At 45.8% G+C, this 18,735-nt stretch overlaps 1 protein-coding gene across 1 annotated transcript in view; it reads right to left on the bottom strand.

The window, feature by feature from the left end:
* Positions 1-14,922, bottom strand: part of CAPN6 (calpain 6) — a 56,833-nt gene extending 41,911 nt beyond the window's left edge. Inside the window, exons 1-3 of the mRNA XM_054289762.1 lie at positions 14,877-14,922; positions 6,037-6,041; positions 4,240-4,407 (exon numbers count right to left, since the gene is read on the bottom strand). Coding sequence (XP_054145737.1) covers positions 4,240-4,404 — 165 coding nt within the window. The 5' untranslated portion in view covers positions 4,405-4,407; positions 6,037-6,041; positions 14,877-14,922. The remainder of the gene's footprint in view (positions 1-4,239; positions 4,408-6,036; positions 6,042-14,876) is intronic.
* Between the last annotated feature and the right edge of the window lie 3,813 nt (positions 14,923-18,735).

The following is an 18,735-nucleotide window of genomic DNA, read 5'->3' as shown; positions in this document are numbered from 1 at the left end:
ATGCCAGCTGATGGCATTCCCCTTTAATATCCACTCTCCTCCAGCTCTGGATTCCCCCCAGGCCCCATCCTGGCAGATATCCCAGGCTGTGAGGAGCTGTCACTCCTCTTGCAGTGGTCATGCAACTGCTCAAAGCCTGACACAGAGCCAGGACACCTCCCTCTCCTGCAGGCACCACTGGGCTCCTCATGAGTCCCAAACATAAGCAGATGTCTCTGGTCTTGTTCAAACTGGAAAACAGGGTCAGACTGCAGTGACACAGCTACAGAGGAGACAGGAATTAAATGATGAAGAGCATTACATCTGAGGGACATTCAACCTGACAGCCAAATCTTTCATGACCCTCTTTCCATGAAATCTATGACAACTGGGTTACTGTTGAATATTCTGGAGGACACCGAGACCACAAATCCTGGCACTGTGGAATAAAGAATATTAATGCAAAATCTATAAAGCTCACCCAGACTAAATGCCTACACAGGGATTTGCCCCAAGCTTCCTCTGCCTTCCAAATGAGAGCAAAATCTTAAACAGGTAACAAGGAGGGTTTAGGGTTTCAATCAGGACTTGTAAATATGAAGATGTTTCAGCTCCTGAGACAATGGATCATTTTCCACCAGTTAGAAGCAAACAAAAGCTGGTGCTGCAGAAGTCAGAACCCCTGAATTCTCTGGCACCTCAGTCCTGGATAAATCAACCTACTCATCTCACACCTCCCAGTCTGGGAAGTGGGGAGACACTTGTTCCATCTATTCCTATCACTGTATCATTCCAGAACACAGTACTGCCTTATGTCCTGGACTTTTCACTTGCATGGTGATAACCACCCCTGAAAAGTCTGGAAAACTGATGAGAAGAGTGGAGAATGGGGCCCATGGCATGCAGTGTTTCCTGGAAAAAGGGCACTGGGCTGTACAGAGGCAGCTCCCCACCTTCAGCCAGGTAGCTGACCTTTGGAGTTAAAGGGAATTTAATCAGTGGGCTGGGACATGGGAGGGGTTTCTGGGGAAGCAGATCAGCAGCCTTGTCTCACGGTGCCTTTCTGTGCTGTTTTCCTGGACACAGACCAGCTCTGTCTTCCCAGAACATCGGGATGCAATCACAGCCCTCTCATAAAGAAAAGATGCAGAGGAAAGCAGAATCAGGGCTTAAAAAACACAGGGTCAAGCGGGGAAACCAGGGAAGCACATGATAAAAGTCTCATTCTGTAGGATCAGACTATTTTCCTTTGTGAATAACTAAAGAACCCTGTTTATCTCTGAAGAAAGCTTACCCACTCCTTCCTCACATGCCTGCCTGCCCCGCTTGGGGGATCACTGCTGTTTGTTTAACACTGACAAAGATGTCCTTGAGATTCCATCCTTTCTGCAGGGTCAGTGAAAAAGTTCACACAAACCCGAGGTTTGGTTAAAAATACGACAAAGCATCCATTCAGCAGCGACAGGAATTCCTGGGTATTTTCAGGCCATGCTGAGCAGGACCACCACACAGAGGCAGTGTTAACCAGGACAGGTGGCCAAGGACTCCCCTCTTGGCAGGGGACAGCTACCCCCAGCCCCACTTCAGCCTGGCAGAGCTGAAGGAAATTTTTTCCAGGGAAAAGAAGATTTTTTCCAGGGAAATCACAGGAAAAGAGCAGGATGATGCTAATATCAGTGAGCAGAAAGAATGTCCACTAACCAGAGGCAATGTTTCTTACCCTTTTCCCAACAAATCAGCAGGTTTTCTCCACAGACAGTCTCCCCAGGAGGTTTCCTGCATGAGCTGAAGGGCTCTGGAAGATGCTGCACCTTTGAAATGGTCATGCTCAACTCAGTTATTTCACAGGTTTATCCCAGAGGAACTGGGGTATTAGCAGAGCTCAACGTTCTGAAACACCAGCAAAGGATTCACACACCAGGAGAGGCTTAGATTAGATACAAGGAGGAATTTATTTTCCAAAAGGGTTGTCAAGCACTGGAACTGAAGTGGTTTTTTGGAGACCTGGTGCTAGGGACATAGCTTAGTAATGGACTCAGTTGTGTCAGGGTAAGTGTTGGACTCAGAAGGCTTTTTCAACCTAGAAGATTCTATGGTTCTGTGTTGTTGGCATCAACACCAGAATTCACCCTCTGAACTTCGCCAGGGATTGGTGGGATATGGGTCAACATCTCAGGAGTGTCAGGTCAATCTATGATGGTTTTATGATAAATGATAATAAAATTTATGAAAATAGAACATTAATTCATATGCGAGGTTTCCTACATTAAAATCATGTTTAATGGGTAATAATTAAATGCAAAGCTAATCACTGATCTACAATTAGACTTCAATCACTGACCACCACCTTGAACAATCTCATACACACAAGAATGGCCCAAAATGGCATCCTTGATAGAGTTTAGCTCTTGCTTCACATCTTTTATGAAGAACAAACACTCTCCCTGACCTCACTGTGAATGGTTGCACAGTAGGAGGGGATGAAAGACTCCAATAAACAGGAAGGTGCTCAGAAATAAAAATAAACCCACAGACTTTGGAATGTCTTCTTTTTCTTTCCCAGATTTCTTCTCCCCATTCTTCAGTCTCATGTCTTACTTGGAAAACTGGAATGAGAAGCAGGGAAGCAACCCTTGAACTGCTCACTACAATTCCAGTAGAGAAGCTGCTGTGAGGAATGAGCACCACCAGGAAAGAAGAAGAGAAGCAAGAAAGAGAAGCAGCCTCAGGGCATCCTGGCAAAGAGAGTCCAGCCCTGCTCAGCCTCATCTGCTGTCCCCTGCCACAGAGGACACAGAACAGCCCCAGATGCATGTGAAGGACATCACATTGGCATCGTGTTTTCTATGGAAAGACACCCAAGTCTGTGCTACCAGAAGATTAACTCCAATCCCAAAAGTGGGCATGGGTGAAGTAAAGGAGTGATTCATCACGCTTAAGGGCAAAAATACTGCATGCATCTGGCTGGAGGCTTCCACTGTCCTCTCCATTACACTTGTCACAGTAAGAGAACAGATGACACTGATGGAAAGTCAGACTGTGAATGGGTTTGTGTTCTTCTCAATTGTTTGCCTACGGCTGTGAACCGATTTAAAAATACATGTAAAGCATAAAACCTCAGAGTAAACCAACTAACAGACCACAGATATAGGTGGTATTAATGATTTGAAATGCTTACTACATTAGTTACAATTCAAAGCAAATGACATATTTGTTTTCCTGTTAAGATGCCAGTAAAAGTGGCAAACAGACACAAGCATTCTTGGTTGCTTACAGATAATAGCTGATCATTTGGCACAGAAAATCACTGGTGGGTAACTGAGGTTCTATACAAGTCAGAGACAAAATCCACTGTGAATTCAGCACAGCCATGCAGACACCAGAGCTGGCATTAACCAATAAAGGAGAACTTCCCACTCTCTCTGTGTAGAACTTGCTGCTAAGGCTTCACCAGAACCAAACTGAAACAGCTGAGGGAGAGGGTGGCAATTCAAAACAGAACAAAGTGTTCCAGATTGCAATGCAAGATGTTTTCTATTACCATCTGTATGGCAGATTATCTTTGTCAAGTGGGCAGTTTGCCTTATCTCTTCCACAATCACTCCTCCCTGGGAGGGGACATCTGCTGATAACAGCTATTGAATGTCACTGCATGACTGATAAGAGCTATAACATCCCATTGGGAGATGTGAGCCCAGGAGGAGGAGCCAAGCATTCCTACCTGGATATAATCTGGAGACTCTGGAACACCAGCACAGCTTCTCCACTGGATTCCCCAGAGGAACAGCAGCTGCCTCTCCTTCCCCTGGATCTTCAGAGGAAGAATCCATCCTTCTCTACAGGATCCCTGCTCCAGCAGAACCACCCCTGACACTGCAGGAGGGCTGAGCCACAATTCCAATGGGACTGCTGCCAACAGCCTGACCCACAGGGTGTCAGGTTGGGTTCTGACTCTGGCAGTGTTGTTCTAGTGTACTGCATTGTTTATTTTATCCTTTTCTTTTTTTCCTTTCCCTATTAAAGAACTGTTATTTCCTGCTCCCATATTTTTGCCTGAGAGCCCCTTAATTTAAAATTTATAGCAATTTGGAGGGGTAGAGAGGTTTTACATTTTCCATTTCAGGGGAGGCTCCTGCCTTCCTTAGCAGACTCCTGTCTTTCCAAACCAAGACACCAAGTTTTGCTCAGACCCCTCTTGGTGGAAGTGTCTCTGCTGGAGGGGCCACCAGCAGCAGGAGTGCAAACACACCCATCCATTACCTTTGGCCGCTTCCATTCCACATTCCCTGCTGCTGTTGAGTCGTAGTACAGGGATTCATCCGAGGCTGGAAACTCAGGGTCCTCAAAGAGGATCCCCTGCTGGAGGCACTGCCCCTTCAGCTCGTGGTACCTCTGATCTCGGAAGAGCTGCACTGATGAGGACATCCTCTGTCTAAATAAGATCAACATTGGACAATACCATGAAGGCTCTTGAAAGTCCATAGCTGATACCACTCTCTGGTCTTGAACAAGAGAGCATGTGACTTGTTCTAAATGAGGTCACTGATTTATTTACAATAAAACAAAAACCCCCAGATTATAAATTAGATTAGGTTAAAGACTAGGAAAGTATAAACCGAAGAAGATCTTATAGATCAGGATCATATTTTTGTCTGAACAGTATTCTTATCAGGAAAGAGACCAGGCCAGGCACAAAAACAACATTTTGCTTTGTCTAATTGATTGGAAAGGTAGCAGAGGAAGGCTTGGCTCTCAGTCTGCACCATGTGTGAAGGGCTGGGCCATCTTTCTGTCCTACATTCTTCTTCTGGTCTCTAAAGCTCAAATTATCTACTGCAAATCTTGTGCCTAAAAAAACCAAAACCAGATTTCCACATTTCTCCATCTTAATTTAAGTGACAATACTTTGGCTTGTACTATTGTCTTTGAACTTTATGTTACTTTTCAGAGAACAGATTTCCCAGAAGTAGAAAATATTTGCAAATAATTGACGAGAACTAAAAGTATCTTAAAAAAACACAACAACAATAAAAAACCCAAACAATGTGTTTCAAACCATAATTCCCAGAATCCTGATTATCAGACTTGGCAGGTTTATGGTCGCGCCCGCAGAACTCAAATAAATTGCTTTAAAACATTTTACAAATGACGAATCAATTACAGAAATCACTCAGGATAGTTTGAAATTTGGAGGACATGAGGGATGCTATCTCTACTTCAAGAGAGAGAGAGGTGAGAGCATCTGAGCTTACCCTGTTTGGAAAGGTCCTTTGTGTCAGTTCCTTTCCTCTTCCTTCTGGACACAGGTTGGAGTTAGAGATGTATCTCCCCTTCCTTGCCTACAGCAATAAAGACAAATGCAGGCTGAATTAACCAACATCCTGCTCTGGAGCATGGCACCACATGGTCCTGGCAGCCACCTACTGTGTCCAGCTGCAGGGAGCTCAGCTGGTGCCCCTTGAGCCACCTGCAGCACAAATTGGATGAGATTCAACAAATCTGCAGGAAACTAAACCAAGCTTTTGCAGTTGTGCAAGTGAGCACAGCGAGAGAAATACAGAAGAGTAATGAGGAACACTCGGAAACGTCAAATTTATCGTGGTCTTTGTTCTTGTGAGTGAAAGCTGTTTGTGGATGCCCCATCCCTGGGAATGTCCCAGGCCAGGCTGGATGGAGCTTGGAGCAACCTGGGATGGTAGAAGGTGGCCCTGCCCAAGGCAGGAGTGGGACTGGATGAGCTTTAAGATCCCTCCCCACCAAAGCCATTTTGGGATGCTATTGCTTTCTGCTTACTTATCTCCCTCAATAAAAACTCTCAAGGCTTTTCACTTGGCAGGTGGCCACCCAAGACAGGGTAAATAGATTTGCTTCCCTGTCACAGACATCTTTTCATGAAAAATCCTTTCCTTAGGATTTTTCCTCCTGAGAAGCTGAGAGACCTCAGGAACAAAATGTAAACAATGGTTATCTGCTGCTGTGGAATGCAACAGGTGCATCTGTGATTGGCTCATGTGGTTGTTTCTAATTAATGGCCAATCACAGTTAGCTAGCTTAGACTCTGTCTGAAACAGAAGCCTTTGTTATTCATTCTTTCTGATTCTATTCTTAGCTAACCTTCTGAGGAGAACCTTTTTTTCTATTCTTTTAGCATAGTTTTAATGTAATATATATCATAAAATAATAAATCAAGCCTTCTGAAACATGAAGTCAGATCTTCATCTCTTCCCTCATCCAAGAACCCCTGTGAACATGGTCATACTTCTCCCCACAAACCAGTTCTTCAAATTCAAGTGTAGAACAACTCGTCAATCTTACAGAGGTACCTCAGGGACCACAACAAGATAGTCTGACTAATTTGGGTGGGATATAGATTATTTCATGATAACTGGCATTCTCAATCATTAAAAATTCCCCATGAGCTATCTAACATTCTAAACCGAGCCTATTTGCTTTTAAAATAGCCCCTGGGTGATGAGGTTTCTGTCACTGCCTAATTCATTGAGACAGGTCTTTCATGACCTCATTCCCCAGCCCTTTCTCTCCACCTATCTGCCAGACAGGAACGTGAGTCCTTCCAGGATTAACACTCCATTCCACAACTGTGACGGTGTTCACAGGGGTCTTATGTTGAAGGAAGAGATGAGGATCTGACTCCATATTTCAGAAGGCTTGATTTATTATTTGATTATACATATTACATTAAAACTATACTAAAAGAATAGAAGAAAAGGCTTCATCTCAGAAGGCTAGCTAAGCTAAGAATAGAAAGGAATGAATAACAAAGGTTTGTGGCTCACACAGAAAGCCATAATGTTTACATTTTGTTCCTGAGGCCTCTCAGCTTCTCAGGAGGAAAAATCCTAAGGAAAGGATTTTTTATAAAAGTTGTCTGCGACACAAAACAGCCTGGAATGCTCTATGGCAATGCACAGAAGGTGGAGATAAAGCACTGCCTCGCCCTGGGCTGCACAGGCAGTGCACAGCAAGAGAAACACCAACAAGGAGGAGGCTTCTCCTGCCAGTCCCTTCTCCTGCCCCTCTCCAGGCTCCCTGTGATATCTGCAGTGTGTTTTAGGGGCTCAGGCTCCCAGGGCTGCTCATCCTGGCTGCTGAATGCTTCACTCCCACCCAGGAGGCACTGAACTGAAGTCTCATCACCATCTGGAGGAACCCACCCACTTTCACAGGAACACAGAGCTGCCCATTTTATACTCAATAAAAAGATCTCTTTCTTGTTGGAAAGCCCTCCATCAAGAATGTCAGTGCAGTTTCTATACGACAGCCTGGTGGTTTGAGTGCTGAGGATGGAGGAGCACAGCTGAGTCCACCTCTCCTGGAGTGTTCACCTACCAGGACATGGCCTGAGGCAGACCTGGCTCCCATTCCAAGGGTTATTTTTGAAGTAGCTCCCATTTTTTGACCCTCAGTTGATGACTGAAGCTCCAAACTAAGAAGCACACACTCCTTCCTCCTTCCTGCAGCTGGGGCACCGGGCAGCAGAGCATCCCCTGCTCCACACCCACAGCTTTACCCTGGCTCACCTGGCACTCCAACCTTGTAGTGCTGAGGAAACACTGCAGGGCTTGGCAGCTGCTCTGCCATGTGACACAGATCAGCTGTGCACAGTGGACTAAGAAACACAGCCCTAAAAATACTGTACCCCAGCCCAGAGACACTGTCGTTCTGCAGAGAGAAGGGACAGAGGAGAAAAGAAGGGGAAAAAATGCTGAAGAGCTCTGCAGGTCACCCAATCCCCTGGGGTATCAGCAGAAGTATGGTAGGTCTCACATTACTGAGCTTTCAACCTCACAGCTTTTAAGTCCTTCTCTGCCTCTCTGTTTTTCCAGAGTATTTCCCATTTTGATTAAGAAAAGGGATTCAGCAGAAGAGTGAAGTGGAGCTGGTGCAGAGTCCCCTCTTCAGCCTGACCACAGAACAATCTCAGTTTTACTTACAGTTTATTATTCTCAGAGATGATTCCTCTGCCAGAGCCAGCCAGAGCACAGCTAAATCCCATTCAGCACTGGGCAAATAGCAGCTCCTGGCCTTAGCAGCAGCCATAAATTAAAGGGACATTCACTTGAATTCCAGATATTCACCAAAGCATTAAGGTAAGCCTCAAGTGTTAAACTTCCCAACAGTGTTTCTTTACACTCACATTTCCCTGTCTTAACCTTTCTCTCCCCCAGCTGCTGCACAGGAGATCCAAACAAACAGCACTGACTGTCCAGACAGGCGTGTGAGGGAGAACTACACCCTCCTTATCCTTGAATTCATGCAATAAACACACAAACCTGAACAGAATTCACCTGCTCTCATCCCAGTTTGGTTACTCTGTGTGACCAAGTGACATGCAGGGTAAAACCCAGGCAGAGCAGTTATTGCAGCTGCTCAGCCCAGCCATCCCCCCCACTCCCATCCTGGCCCAAGGGGCTCAGGAACAGCAGGGCTGGGTTGTTCCTAACCAAACCCAGCAGTTTCAGCCCCAAATCCAAGCAGCTGCAGAGGGCCCTCGGTGCCAGATGAAACTCCTCTGCAAGGAGGAGGCTTGATGTGTTGTAATACATAAATTCTATCACACACCCCACTTTGCTGTTCCAGCTGCAGGACTCCAAGGAATTACCATGCACAGCACCAGGACTAAACGGGCAAAGTGCATTTCCAGGCAGGATTTAAGGTCACAGTTGGACAAAACATTGAAAATGAAACTGCTTCTTCCTGAGAATCCTGAGTTCAGGCCCACATTCCTGCTGGTTCAGGAGCCCCTGCCTGGGAAGGCCATGGAGGGATGCCAGGAATGATGCACACAGCATATTCCATGTTCTGGGGCAGCCTCCCAGGCTGAGAGAGCTGGGGTGCCTCAGCCTGCAGAAGAGAAGGCTCCAGGGAAACCTTAGAGCAGCCTTTCAGTTCCTAAAGGGAGTTTGGAAAAAATGAGGGAGAGCAACTATTCACATGGGCAGAGAGTGATAGGACAAAGGGAAGTGGTTTTAAATTGAAAGAGGGGAGGTTTAGATTAGGATACCAGGAAGAAATTCTTTCCTGAGAACTGGCACAGGTTGCCCAGGGAAGCTGTGGACTCCCCATTCCAGGAAGTGTTCAAGGCCAGGCTGGACTGGACTTTGAGCAGCCTGGAAGATATCCCTGCCCAGGGCGGTGGGATGAGATGAGCTTTCCAACCCAAAGCATTCTGTTATTGTATGAACCCAGTTTGAGGATTATTGTCCATTTGCAAGTACCAAGTTGTCACCTTAGCAGGACTAACAGCCACACCTGGTTCTCAGGTTTCTCTTTTGTACCTGCAATCGTGTGATGGTGTTCACAGGGGTCTTGTGTTGAAGGAAGAGTGTCGAAGACATCTTTTTGTGAAAATCTTTTCTTAAGATTTTTTCTCTTCTGAGAAGCTGAGGCCTCAGAAACAAAATGTAAACGATAGATATCTGCTGCTGTGGAATGCAACAGGTAGATTTTTGATTGGCCCATCTTAGATGTTTGTAATTAATGGCCAATCAAGGCCGAGCTATCTCCGAGAGAGTCTGAGAGAGCTGCCTTTTGTTATCATTCTTTTCTATTCTATCTTAGCTTAGCCTTCTGAGAAGAAACTCTTCTTTCTATTCTTTAGTATAGTTATAATGTAATATACATATATCATAAAATAATAAATCAAGCCTTCTGAAACATAGAGTCAACATTCTCATCTCTTCCCTCATCCAAGAACCCTTGTGATCACCATCACAGAAGAGACAGAGATCTGACTCCAGGTTTCAGAAGGCTTGATTTATTATTTTATGATATATATTACATTAAAACTATACTAAAAGAATAGAAGAAAAGGTTCTCCTCAGAAGGCTAGCTAAGCTAAGAAGAGAATCAGAAAGAATGATAACAAAGGCAGCTCTCAGACTCTCTGTCCAAGCCAGCTGACTGTGATTGTCCATTAATTAGAAACAACCACATGAGACCAATCACAGATGCACCTGTTGCATTCCACAGCAGCAGATAACCATTGTTTACATTTTGTCCCTGAGGCCTCTCAGCTTCTCAGGAGGAAAAATCCTAAGGAAAGGATTTTCATGAAAAGATGTCTGCAATACAGTTTGTGTGCCTGTCTTGACAGCACACAAAAACACCCCAGCCCCAAACTCTGCTCCTTCAACACTGACTCCTCACCAAACCTCAAAGCCACTGTTTGGACTACGAGAGCAAAACAGGGACTCAAGTATTTCACTGTTTGCAAACACAGTTCTGTATTTTCCCAAACATGTCTGTCTCCAGAGTTTTCTTCAGAACAATCAAACCAGTGAATGCCTCCAAAAAGCAGCCCTGCAGCCAAAAGCTTTAAATTAGTCTGAACTGGGTTTCTGTTAAACTAATTAAAGGAACTTCCAGATCTCCAGCTGGAAAAGGTTATTGCTCTTGCTTGCTGTGCAGAGTGATCACAGGTCCTTACAACACAGTGACTTTGCAAATCTGTATTAAGTGCAGGGGAACTTAAAGCAGTTGAAAATCTTCCACTTCATAAACACTGTGGTTTCATGATCTTGGCTATTCCACTGCTACTGCTGCAGTAGAAGCATCGTTTCTGGAGAAATTTACTCATTCAAATTCTTTAAACAGCCCAAGACATTCACTGAGAGGCTTTCTGCTGGACTGGATCTCCTCTCTTTCCCTGCATAAGCCAATAAAAATGTATAAAGTCAGTGTTAGATCCGTGTTGTGTGGATGTGCAATTGCATTAGTAAGAATATATTCAATGTTGATCAAATTTGCTGCACAGGATAATTTAATAGCCCCCTGTCCAGTATAAATGACTGTGATCCAGGGTTCTCAGTAGGTTTGGATGGCAGTGCTCTCCCTGACAGGGTGACACACCAAGTTTATTGTGTGCTCTGGGGATGCCAGGATTGTGCAGCATTAGCTCCTCTTTCATCCAGTATTTGGGGTTTCCAACAAAATAAGTTTAGTTTGACTATAGCCTCTGTAACTCAGGATTTTATATGCATATAAAGGTTTCTCTGTTAGCTCAGCTCAAGAATTAGCTATGGGAAGGAGACAAAAGCATTTGCCTTCTTGCAGAAGCAGGACCATGCCAACCTTGTACTGCTGTGCAGTTTTGCCACACTTAAAATCGAGAAAGAAAACTGCATATTTTCATCTGGGAGTATCCCAGCCCATATCCTATCACTTCTGAGCAGGAATGTGGGGGAGAGCAACTGGACAGCCCATAAGCTGTTTGCTTTCACAGACAGCATCACGGCCTGGCAGAATCAACAGGCTCCAAACCAAAGTTTTTCCACAATAAAATTAATTACAACACTTGTACTGCAACAGCACAGTGCTTAACCAGGTTCTTCTTTCACATCTCACTGGGATAGGAGAGGTTGTGTGGTGTCGCAGACATCTTTTCATGAAAAATCCTTTCTTTAGGATTTTTCCTCCTGAGAAGCTGAGGGGCCATCAGGAACAAAATGTAAACAATGGTTATCTGCTGCTGTGGAATGCAACAGGTGCATCTGTGATTGGCTCATGTGGTTGTTTGTAATTAATGGCCAATCACAGTCAGCTGGCTTGGACAGAGAGCTGAGCCACAAGCCTTTGTTATCGTTCCTTGCTATTCCTAGCTTAGCTAGCCTTCTGATGAAATCCTTTCTTCTATTCTTTTTGTATAGTTTTAATATAATATATATCATAAAATAATAAATCAAGCCTTCTGAAACATGGAGTCAGATCCTCATCTCTTCCCTCATCCAAGAACCCCTGTGAACAGTGTGGTACTTCAGAATTCTGAGAGTCAGAATTCAGATTGCCCTGCAGAGGGTGGGTGCTGGGTCAGGACCAAGCTGACATTTGGTAAGCCCAGGAGTGGAGCAGGAGCTCTGCCAAGAACTGATTTTCACAGCTTGTTGTCTCTCTCCATCTCTCCAGTTCTCAGTGAGATCAAGTGCAAACTCATTCTGACCCTTCAGGATGGGAGTACAGAAGCAAAGAGCTGCTGAGGAAAGCTGCCCTTGCAGGTGACTGTGCCCAAGAGGGAACAGCTGCACCTGGCAGGAGCAGAAACACCCCAAATTTGTAGGGCTGGCTGATGGTCAGGGGGGCATGGGATCCTTTCAGCTTGAGAACGGAGTGATATCAATGTACACCTGTGCTTGTTCAGCAGTACAACGCTGACTTCATGGTCAAAGCCACTCAAAGTCCTGGCAGAACACACTCAGAGGGGATAAACTCTGGCTGGACTCCCTCTCTCCCCTCCTTGCCTTTCCCATGGGAGTTTATCCACAGCAGCTGAAACACTTGAACTGCTCTCTCTCCCCTCAGGCAAGGGCAAAGATTTAAAAAGCAATGGCATTAGCAGCAGAGCAGACTTGTGCCTCCACCTGACTTCCAGGTGAAACCTCCAACAAAATCCTGGAATTCTTAAAGATCACTGCAAGCAGAGACAAAACCCATGGCTCCTTTCAGGATTTTCCAAAGAGCACAGGTGTCCTCATGTTTTACGAAACCTTGTCCTTCAGTGGCTTCCAGTATAGCCTCAAAATCAGACACATTTTCAGTTAACATCAGAGAGGTACAATTCCAGTTAGATTTTTTTTAAAAGTCATTTAGTACAGTAGATGGCAACGGTTACAATTAACATTAATCCAATCAAGTGATCTATAAAAAGCTCTGAAGAAAATGTAAACGGCATTGTCACTTAATTCATTCAAGCCAAGGTTTTGTGCTGAAACCATTGGAAACAGCTTTCTTCAGAATTCCAGTACCTCTCCATTCTGCCTTTTCATAAAAGTTAGTTTAAATAAAGAGGGTAAAAAGAGATTGCAAATTAATCAGTAACTCCTTATCAGGCCACTCCATTATTTTATATATCCACTTATCAATTACTTTAGATACAGTGCAAAAATCTCTCCTTCACAAGAACAACGAAATAAAGTAGGAAAAAAAAAAACCCACAAAAATACAACCTTTGAATTTCACAGTGAAAGAATCCACGGAGAGAACTGACAATATTTTGGAAGATCAGAGACAGGGTGGCAAATGGAATTATATGAGCAGAGATCAAACCACACTTTCTCAGCCTGGCCCCTTTCTTTGGAATAACTGTAAAGGATGCCTGTAGAGAGAAGAGTAGAACTGGTTATCCCAGAAGAAAGGAGAGCACCCACGCTTTGGTAATAAATCCTGCAATAAATTTGGCTCGGAGTTGGCGCAGACTTTCTGAAAGAACTATATATTAAACAAACTGAAGTAATCCAAGGCATTTTCTGCCTGTGTTCACACCGAGCTTTCATTCCTGGTGACAAAGGTGTTAATCAGTAAACACCGGTCAGGCACTCACCTGGCTGGGGCCAGACCCTGCTGCCGGGGCACATCCAACTCCAAAGCAGCTCCTGCAAACAGCGATCCCTCGGCTTCTCAACGAGGAATTCTCTGGGCTGTACCACGATCACATCTCTAGGGGCGTGTGTGTGTTGGGATAACTCTTCCAGGGATGTCCCAGGGAAAGCTCTGAGCTGACCAAAAGTGCAGAGGCTCGTGTGCTCCTGACACACAAACCATCAGCTGTGGCCGTGCCTGGAACTGTGAATGAACTCTTAAAGAAGGAGATAAGGCCAGGCTGTTTGGCAAGAGTTGCAGGGTTTGTTTGGATTTTTTTTTTTTTTTTTTTTCGGTAGGGAAAGCAACAGATTAATGTGCACCGTGAAGAAAAAAAAAGTTACATTCCTTATTAGACTGCACAGCACTCATTCTTTTCTCTCTGTCCTAGTAAAGGAATTGGTATCACTTCATGGGGATAACAAAGTTTAGAACACAGAAAATAATACATTTCTCGGTGCTGTAGGAAAATAAAAAGCAGGACAGAAAGAAATTCTCAACAAGAAATGGTTTTGGAAAAACAAGCTTCTCTCCATACTTTGCTGAGCCTCAATTTCCTCTTGGGTAAATCCTAAACAGCTGGGTTAATTTGACTTGATTTTTTTCTGATTTGAGGACTATAATACCTTTATTTTGCCATTATGTGGCTTTTATTTGTATTTCAGTAAATGTAGTCCCATTTTTGAACAAGCACCATTTCAAAATGCATTACAAAATTTCATCTGTACCATAGTTTTATATATTCTCCCCAGTTTTCTTCCTCCATTTAATCCTCATTTTAGTATAACCGGTCTAAGTTTACAAATAGGTTCATTCCTTCCCCTCAACATTATTATTGAGCAAATTTCCTAGAGGAGATTGGACCTCAGGGGATGAGTTACATCCACAAAGTACTCTGAAGATGATTAAGAAGTATCACAAATTTCTGTACTGCAAGGTTCACCGCAGGACTATTTGCTCTTTTACCCCAATTCCTTTAGAACTCACGCTGAAATTTGGACTGAAAGTCCCTGGAAGCTGCCACTACAGTTTTACCATTTCATGAGTAAGAAATCCTTACAAACTAAAGCCATGTGTTTCCAATTCCTGATTGAGTAAGTAGCCCAGAATTTAAATCATAATAAAAAGCTGATGCCTGTACATTACACGCACACTGTGATTCATTTGCACAGCTGAGGGAAGAACATGAAAACTCCCACAAGAGCACAACAAAATTCCACTCTCTGAGCTGATAATAATATTCACAGCTTATAAGGAGCGTTCTCGCAGTAGCTGCCTTTGCTTTGATCCAGTGCAGAACAAAACCATGAGAACTTTTTGATGTGAGTGGTGTAATCCAAGAATTGGATGGGATTTGTCTGGGCTGAGGAGAAGCTCCTGTTGGAAGTCTTGACAGAAACAGAAATTCCTTTGGAAAGGCAGCAAGATGAGCTACACAGATGGCAACTAATGGGGAAAAGAAAAAAAAAACCTGGAAAAGAGGTCTCAGTTATTGTGAACCATTTAACCTTACAACATCGTACCTGAAATCCTTGAATGAACCCTGCAGCCTTTAGCCTCCTCGATGGATGTGTCACCTCCTCTGGACTGGTTTCCATCCATGACTGTGCTGCATCTCCTGGTGTCCCCAGTTTACTCAGTGCTCTCCTGCCCAGCCTGCAGGCCCTCCCGGAGCAGTGCCCCACCACAGACTTGCTGCTTTCCAAACCTGACTCCTCCTGCGCCCTCAGCAGCAAACCAGAGCCAGCCTGGTTTGTAAAGAGACACCACAGTGCAAGGAACCCCCAGAACTTGCTCCTTCACAAGGTTTTCTACACCTCACATCTGTGTGTTCAGCACCTTGAGCTCAGAGCCCATCACAGCTTCAGAAATTCCTGCCTGTCACCTTGCCAGGTTCTTGTGTCCCACCAGAGATATGTTCATCTATTATTCACTTAATTTCATGGGGCAATTTATTAATAAAGCATGAGGTGGTTTCCAGCAGAGATTCAACTTAAATCCTACATGTTTACTCTACCCTTTCTAATTTAAGCAGTTTGAATAAAGAAAAGCCCGAGAAATCTGAAAACTAAGCAAGATTCACTGAAAATTTTCAGAGCTGTGTGTCCAGTCATGCCTGATTTTGCTCAACAACAGCATTTTGAACCTGGATCGCTTATCCTTCACATTGGAGAATTTTGATAACAGGTTCCATCCTGCTTTGTCCTAAAGCATAAATGACATGAGGAGTAAGGGATCAGTCCCAGACCGGTGGCTTGCTATCACTGAGTTAAAGGAAGACAATCCCTAAAACAAAAATCACAGAAGAGGCTGTGCTTTGCCCCTGTCTACAGCTGTGACAGAGGCTGAATGTGTACAGAGCAGGCTTTATCCCCCAACCACCTTAACCACAATCAGCAGAAAAAATTCTAAAAAGACAAGGCAGCACTACCCTGCAGGGTTTGAGGTGGGGTTTGGAGTTATCTTCCAGGCAGACTGGTCGCAGGGGGAAGGAGGAGCAGGGGGACAGCCCTGGAGCGAGGGAAGGGCCCCGGGATTAATTTCCCTGAAGGACACACGAAACCCCCCCTCCCTCCTTTCCTTCCTCCCTCCTGCGAGCCCGGGGAGGGGGAACGCGGCCGCGAGGTGGCGGCATCAACCAGGGATGGGAACGGCGAGGGATGGGAGAGAAAGACAAGGCGAGGGAGAGGGAGGCAAGGATGGGGAGGGAAAGGCAAGGGAGAGGTGGGACAGGCAAGGGAAGGTACGAGTAGCTAAGGTGTGATAGCTCCCTTGCCTTACCTCGCATATTCTTCCCTTGCTTTGTGTTCCCTTGCCTTACCTGCACCCTTCGCCTTTCTTTGCCAGCCCAGCCCAGCCCAGCCCCACCATTAACTCCACCACTACAGCTGCTCTCCCATCCCAAGCCAGCAGTTATTTCAGCTCCAGACTCACAAGCTTTACTTCACTGCCACCTCAGTTTCCACTCCAGCTCTCCATCTCCCCACTGCTGTCAGGTGAAGCTGCTCTAGGTCCTTGGCAGCCTCTTCATTTTATCTCCAGCCCTTCAGTCCCCACCCTGGCCCTGCCCCACAGGGGTTTCACCCCCAGCCATGCCATGTTTATGTCTTGCCAGCTGAGCTGCCTCAGCCCCAGCTCCTCAGCTTCCCTCTGCCTCCGGCTAAAAGCTGCTCCTGGTTCTCACTGCAGCCCAGGGCTGTTAACAAGGACACAAACCAGTCACTGACATTGCCACTTCAGTATCTCCATGGGCTGTCACACCCATCCCAAACGGGCTCTGCTAATGAGACCTGATCCCAAACACACACACCTTTCCATCTCACCCCAGATGGCAACAGGGGCAAGGAACAGCCACTGTGCTCCCCAAGGTTTCCCATCCCAAAATGTGCCCTTGGGCTGGTTCTGAGCCCCAGGAACGCCCCTGAGAATCCACCTCTGGCTGGGCTGGAAGCCCCTGGGCAGCTCCATCTCCTTCCCTGTGACATTTATTTCAGCTCCATGTGGGTTTGGATCTGCCTCCAGTGCCAAGCCCTTACGTTCCCTGTGGCCCCAGTCCTACAACCTTTATTTCATAAACACTACTCATCTAGTAAAAGAATTAAAAAAAAAATACAGTAAAAATACTCTGTTGCAAAACATTAGTGGAACATAAAAGCAACATAATCACAGAGGAAAACAACTTTATTGCTTATATTTTTAATATTACTTCAAGCTCTACTGGGCCGTATCCCGCAAGCCCCTCATTCAAGGGCAACTCTCCCCACAGAGGCTCTGCACCAGCCTCCAGTGGCACCCAGGGTTAGGCTTCTGAAAACCACAAAGCCCAGAGATCCAGGCACACTGCAGCTGCAAAAGGCATCCCAAGGGGAGCACCGTGGCTGTTCCTTGCCCCTGTTGCTGGCTGGGGTGAGATGGAAAGGTGTGTGTGTTTGGGATCAGGTCTCATTAGCAGAGCCCGTTTGGGATGGGTGTGACAGCCCATGGAGATACTGAAGTGGCAATGTCAGTGACTGGTTTGTGTCCTTGTTAACAGCCCTGGGCTGCAGTGAGAACCAGGAGCAGCTTTTAGCCGGAGGCAGAGGGAAGCTGAGGAGCTGGGGCTGAGGCAGCTCAGCTGGCAAGACATAAACATGGCATGGCTGGGGGTGAAACCCCTGTGGGGCAGGGCCAGGGTGGGGACTGAAGGGCTGGAGATAAAATGAAGAGGCTGCCAAGGACCTAGAGCAGCTTCACCTGACAGCAGTGGGGAGATGGAGTGCAAACTGAGGTGGCAGTGAAGTAAAGCTTGTGAGGCTGGAGCTGGAATGACTGTGGGGTTAGCATGGAGAGCAGCTGTAGAGGTGGAGCTCATGGTGGGGCTGGGCTGGAGCTGTGGCAAAGATCCTGCTGTGAGAACCCACCATCAGCTACCTGAGCCAGTGGGAAGAGGTGGAATGAGCTGAATGGGCAGAGCTGGCAGTGAAATAAAGCTTGTGAGGCTGGGATGTTGTCATTATATTGCAAGGGTTCCATAGTGCTAGTTTCATACCTCCTTGATGTTTCTTGTAGGCAGTGCCTGTAAGCACTGACTGTTCCTGGTCCTCACAGCAGCCAACTAACTCCAGTTCCCACCAATCCACTCTTTTATGACACTGTTCTTATTGGCTACAGCTGTGGCCTGTTCACATCAGGCCTGGTCCTAATCTTTAGTAATTGGTTCAGCTGCAACTCTTTAGGGGATAAGATTGCATTTTATACCACCTTCATTTACCCACACTGTATCCCCCTACACTGGGACAGGGACTAAAGGAGCTGAAATCACCAGTTCTTCCCCACTTCTCTGGCAGTGAGGGCCCTGTGCAGTGGAGCAGGACGGGTGTTTTTGGGGCACACAGGACACATCCCCTGCTGCCATTCGCCCTCTGTGTGGGCAGGCATCAATCAAGCTGAAAAACACACATGAAGAGAAAACTCCCTGAGGAGCTCACAGAGACAGGAGTTCCCTTCCCTTTGAATTGCCATTCGTATTCCGAGTGTTGTGTAAACATTAAATATTTAAAATATTGCCTGTAGCACTCTTGTTTCGCGGTGGGATTTGGATAAAGCCATTCCTGTCTCAGGGTCATGAGAAATGTGCTCAGGCTTAGCGTGTTCCCCTTCTTCATCAGAGGTTCCAGGGCCTCCAGGAGTGCTGCCCCTCTCACACAGCCTGAAATCAGAGCCTTGTTTAATGCTGGCAGGAGCTGTATGGGGTTTGGCTCATGTTTGCCCTGTCATTCCTGGTCTGTGGGATGCTGCTGCTGCAGGGACATTGTCCAAACCTCCCTCAGCATAGGAGCAGCTCTGCACTCCCAAACACAACCCACTGCACCAAGCTTTAGGGTTTTTTTGCAGTGCCCAGGC

The sequence above is a fragment of the Melozone crissalis genome, unplaced genomic scaffold, assembly GCF_028551555.1.
Source record: "Melozone crissalis strain CALT ecotype California unplaced genomic scaffold, PUWL_Pcris_2 ptg000068l_1, whole genome shotgun sequence".
In the NCBI taxonomy this organism is placed as follows: Eukaryota; Metazoa; Chordata; class Aves; order Passeriformes; family Passerellidae; genus Melozone; species Melozone crissalis.
This window is presented reverse-complemented; position numbering and strand designations above follow the sequence as displayed.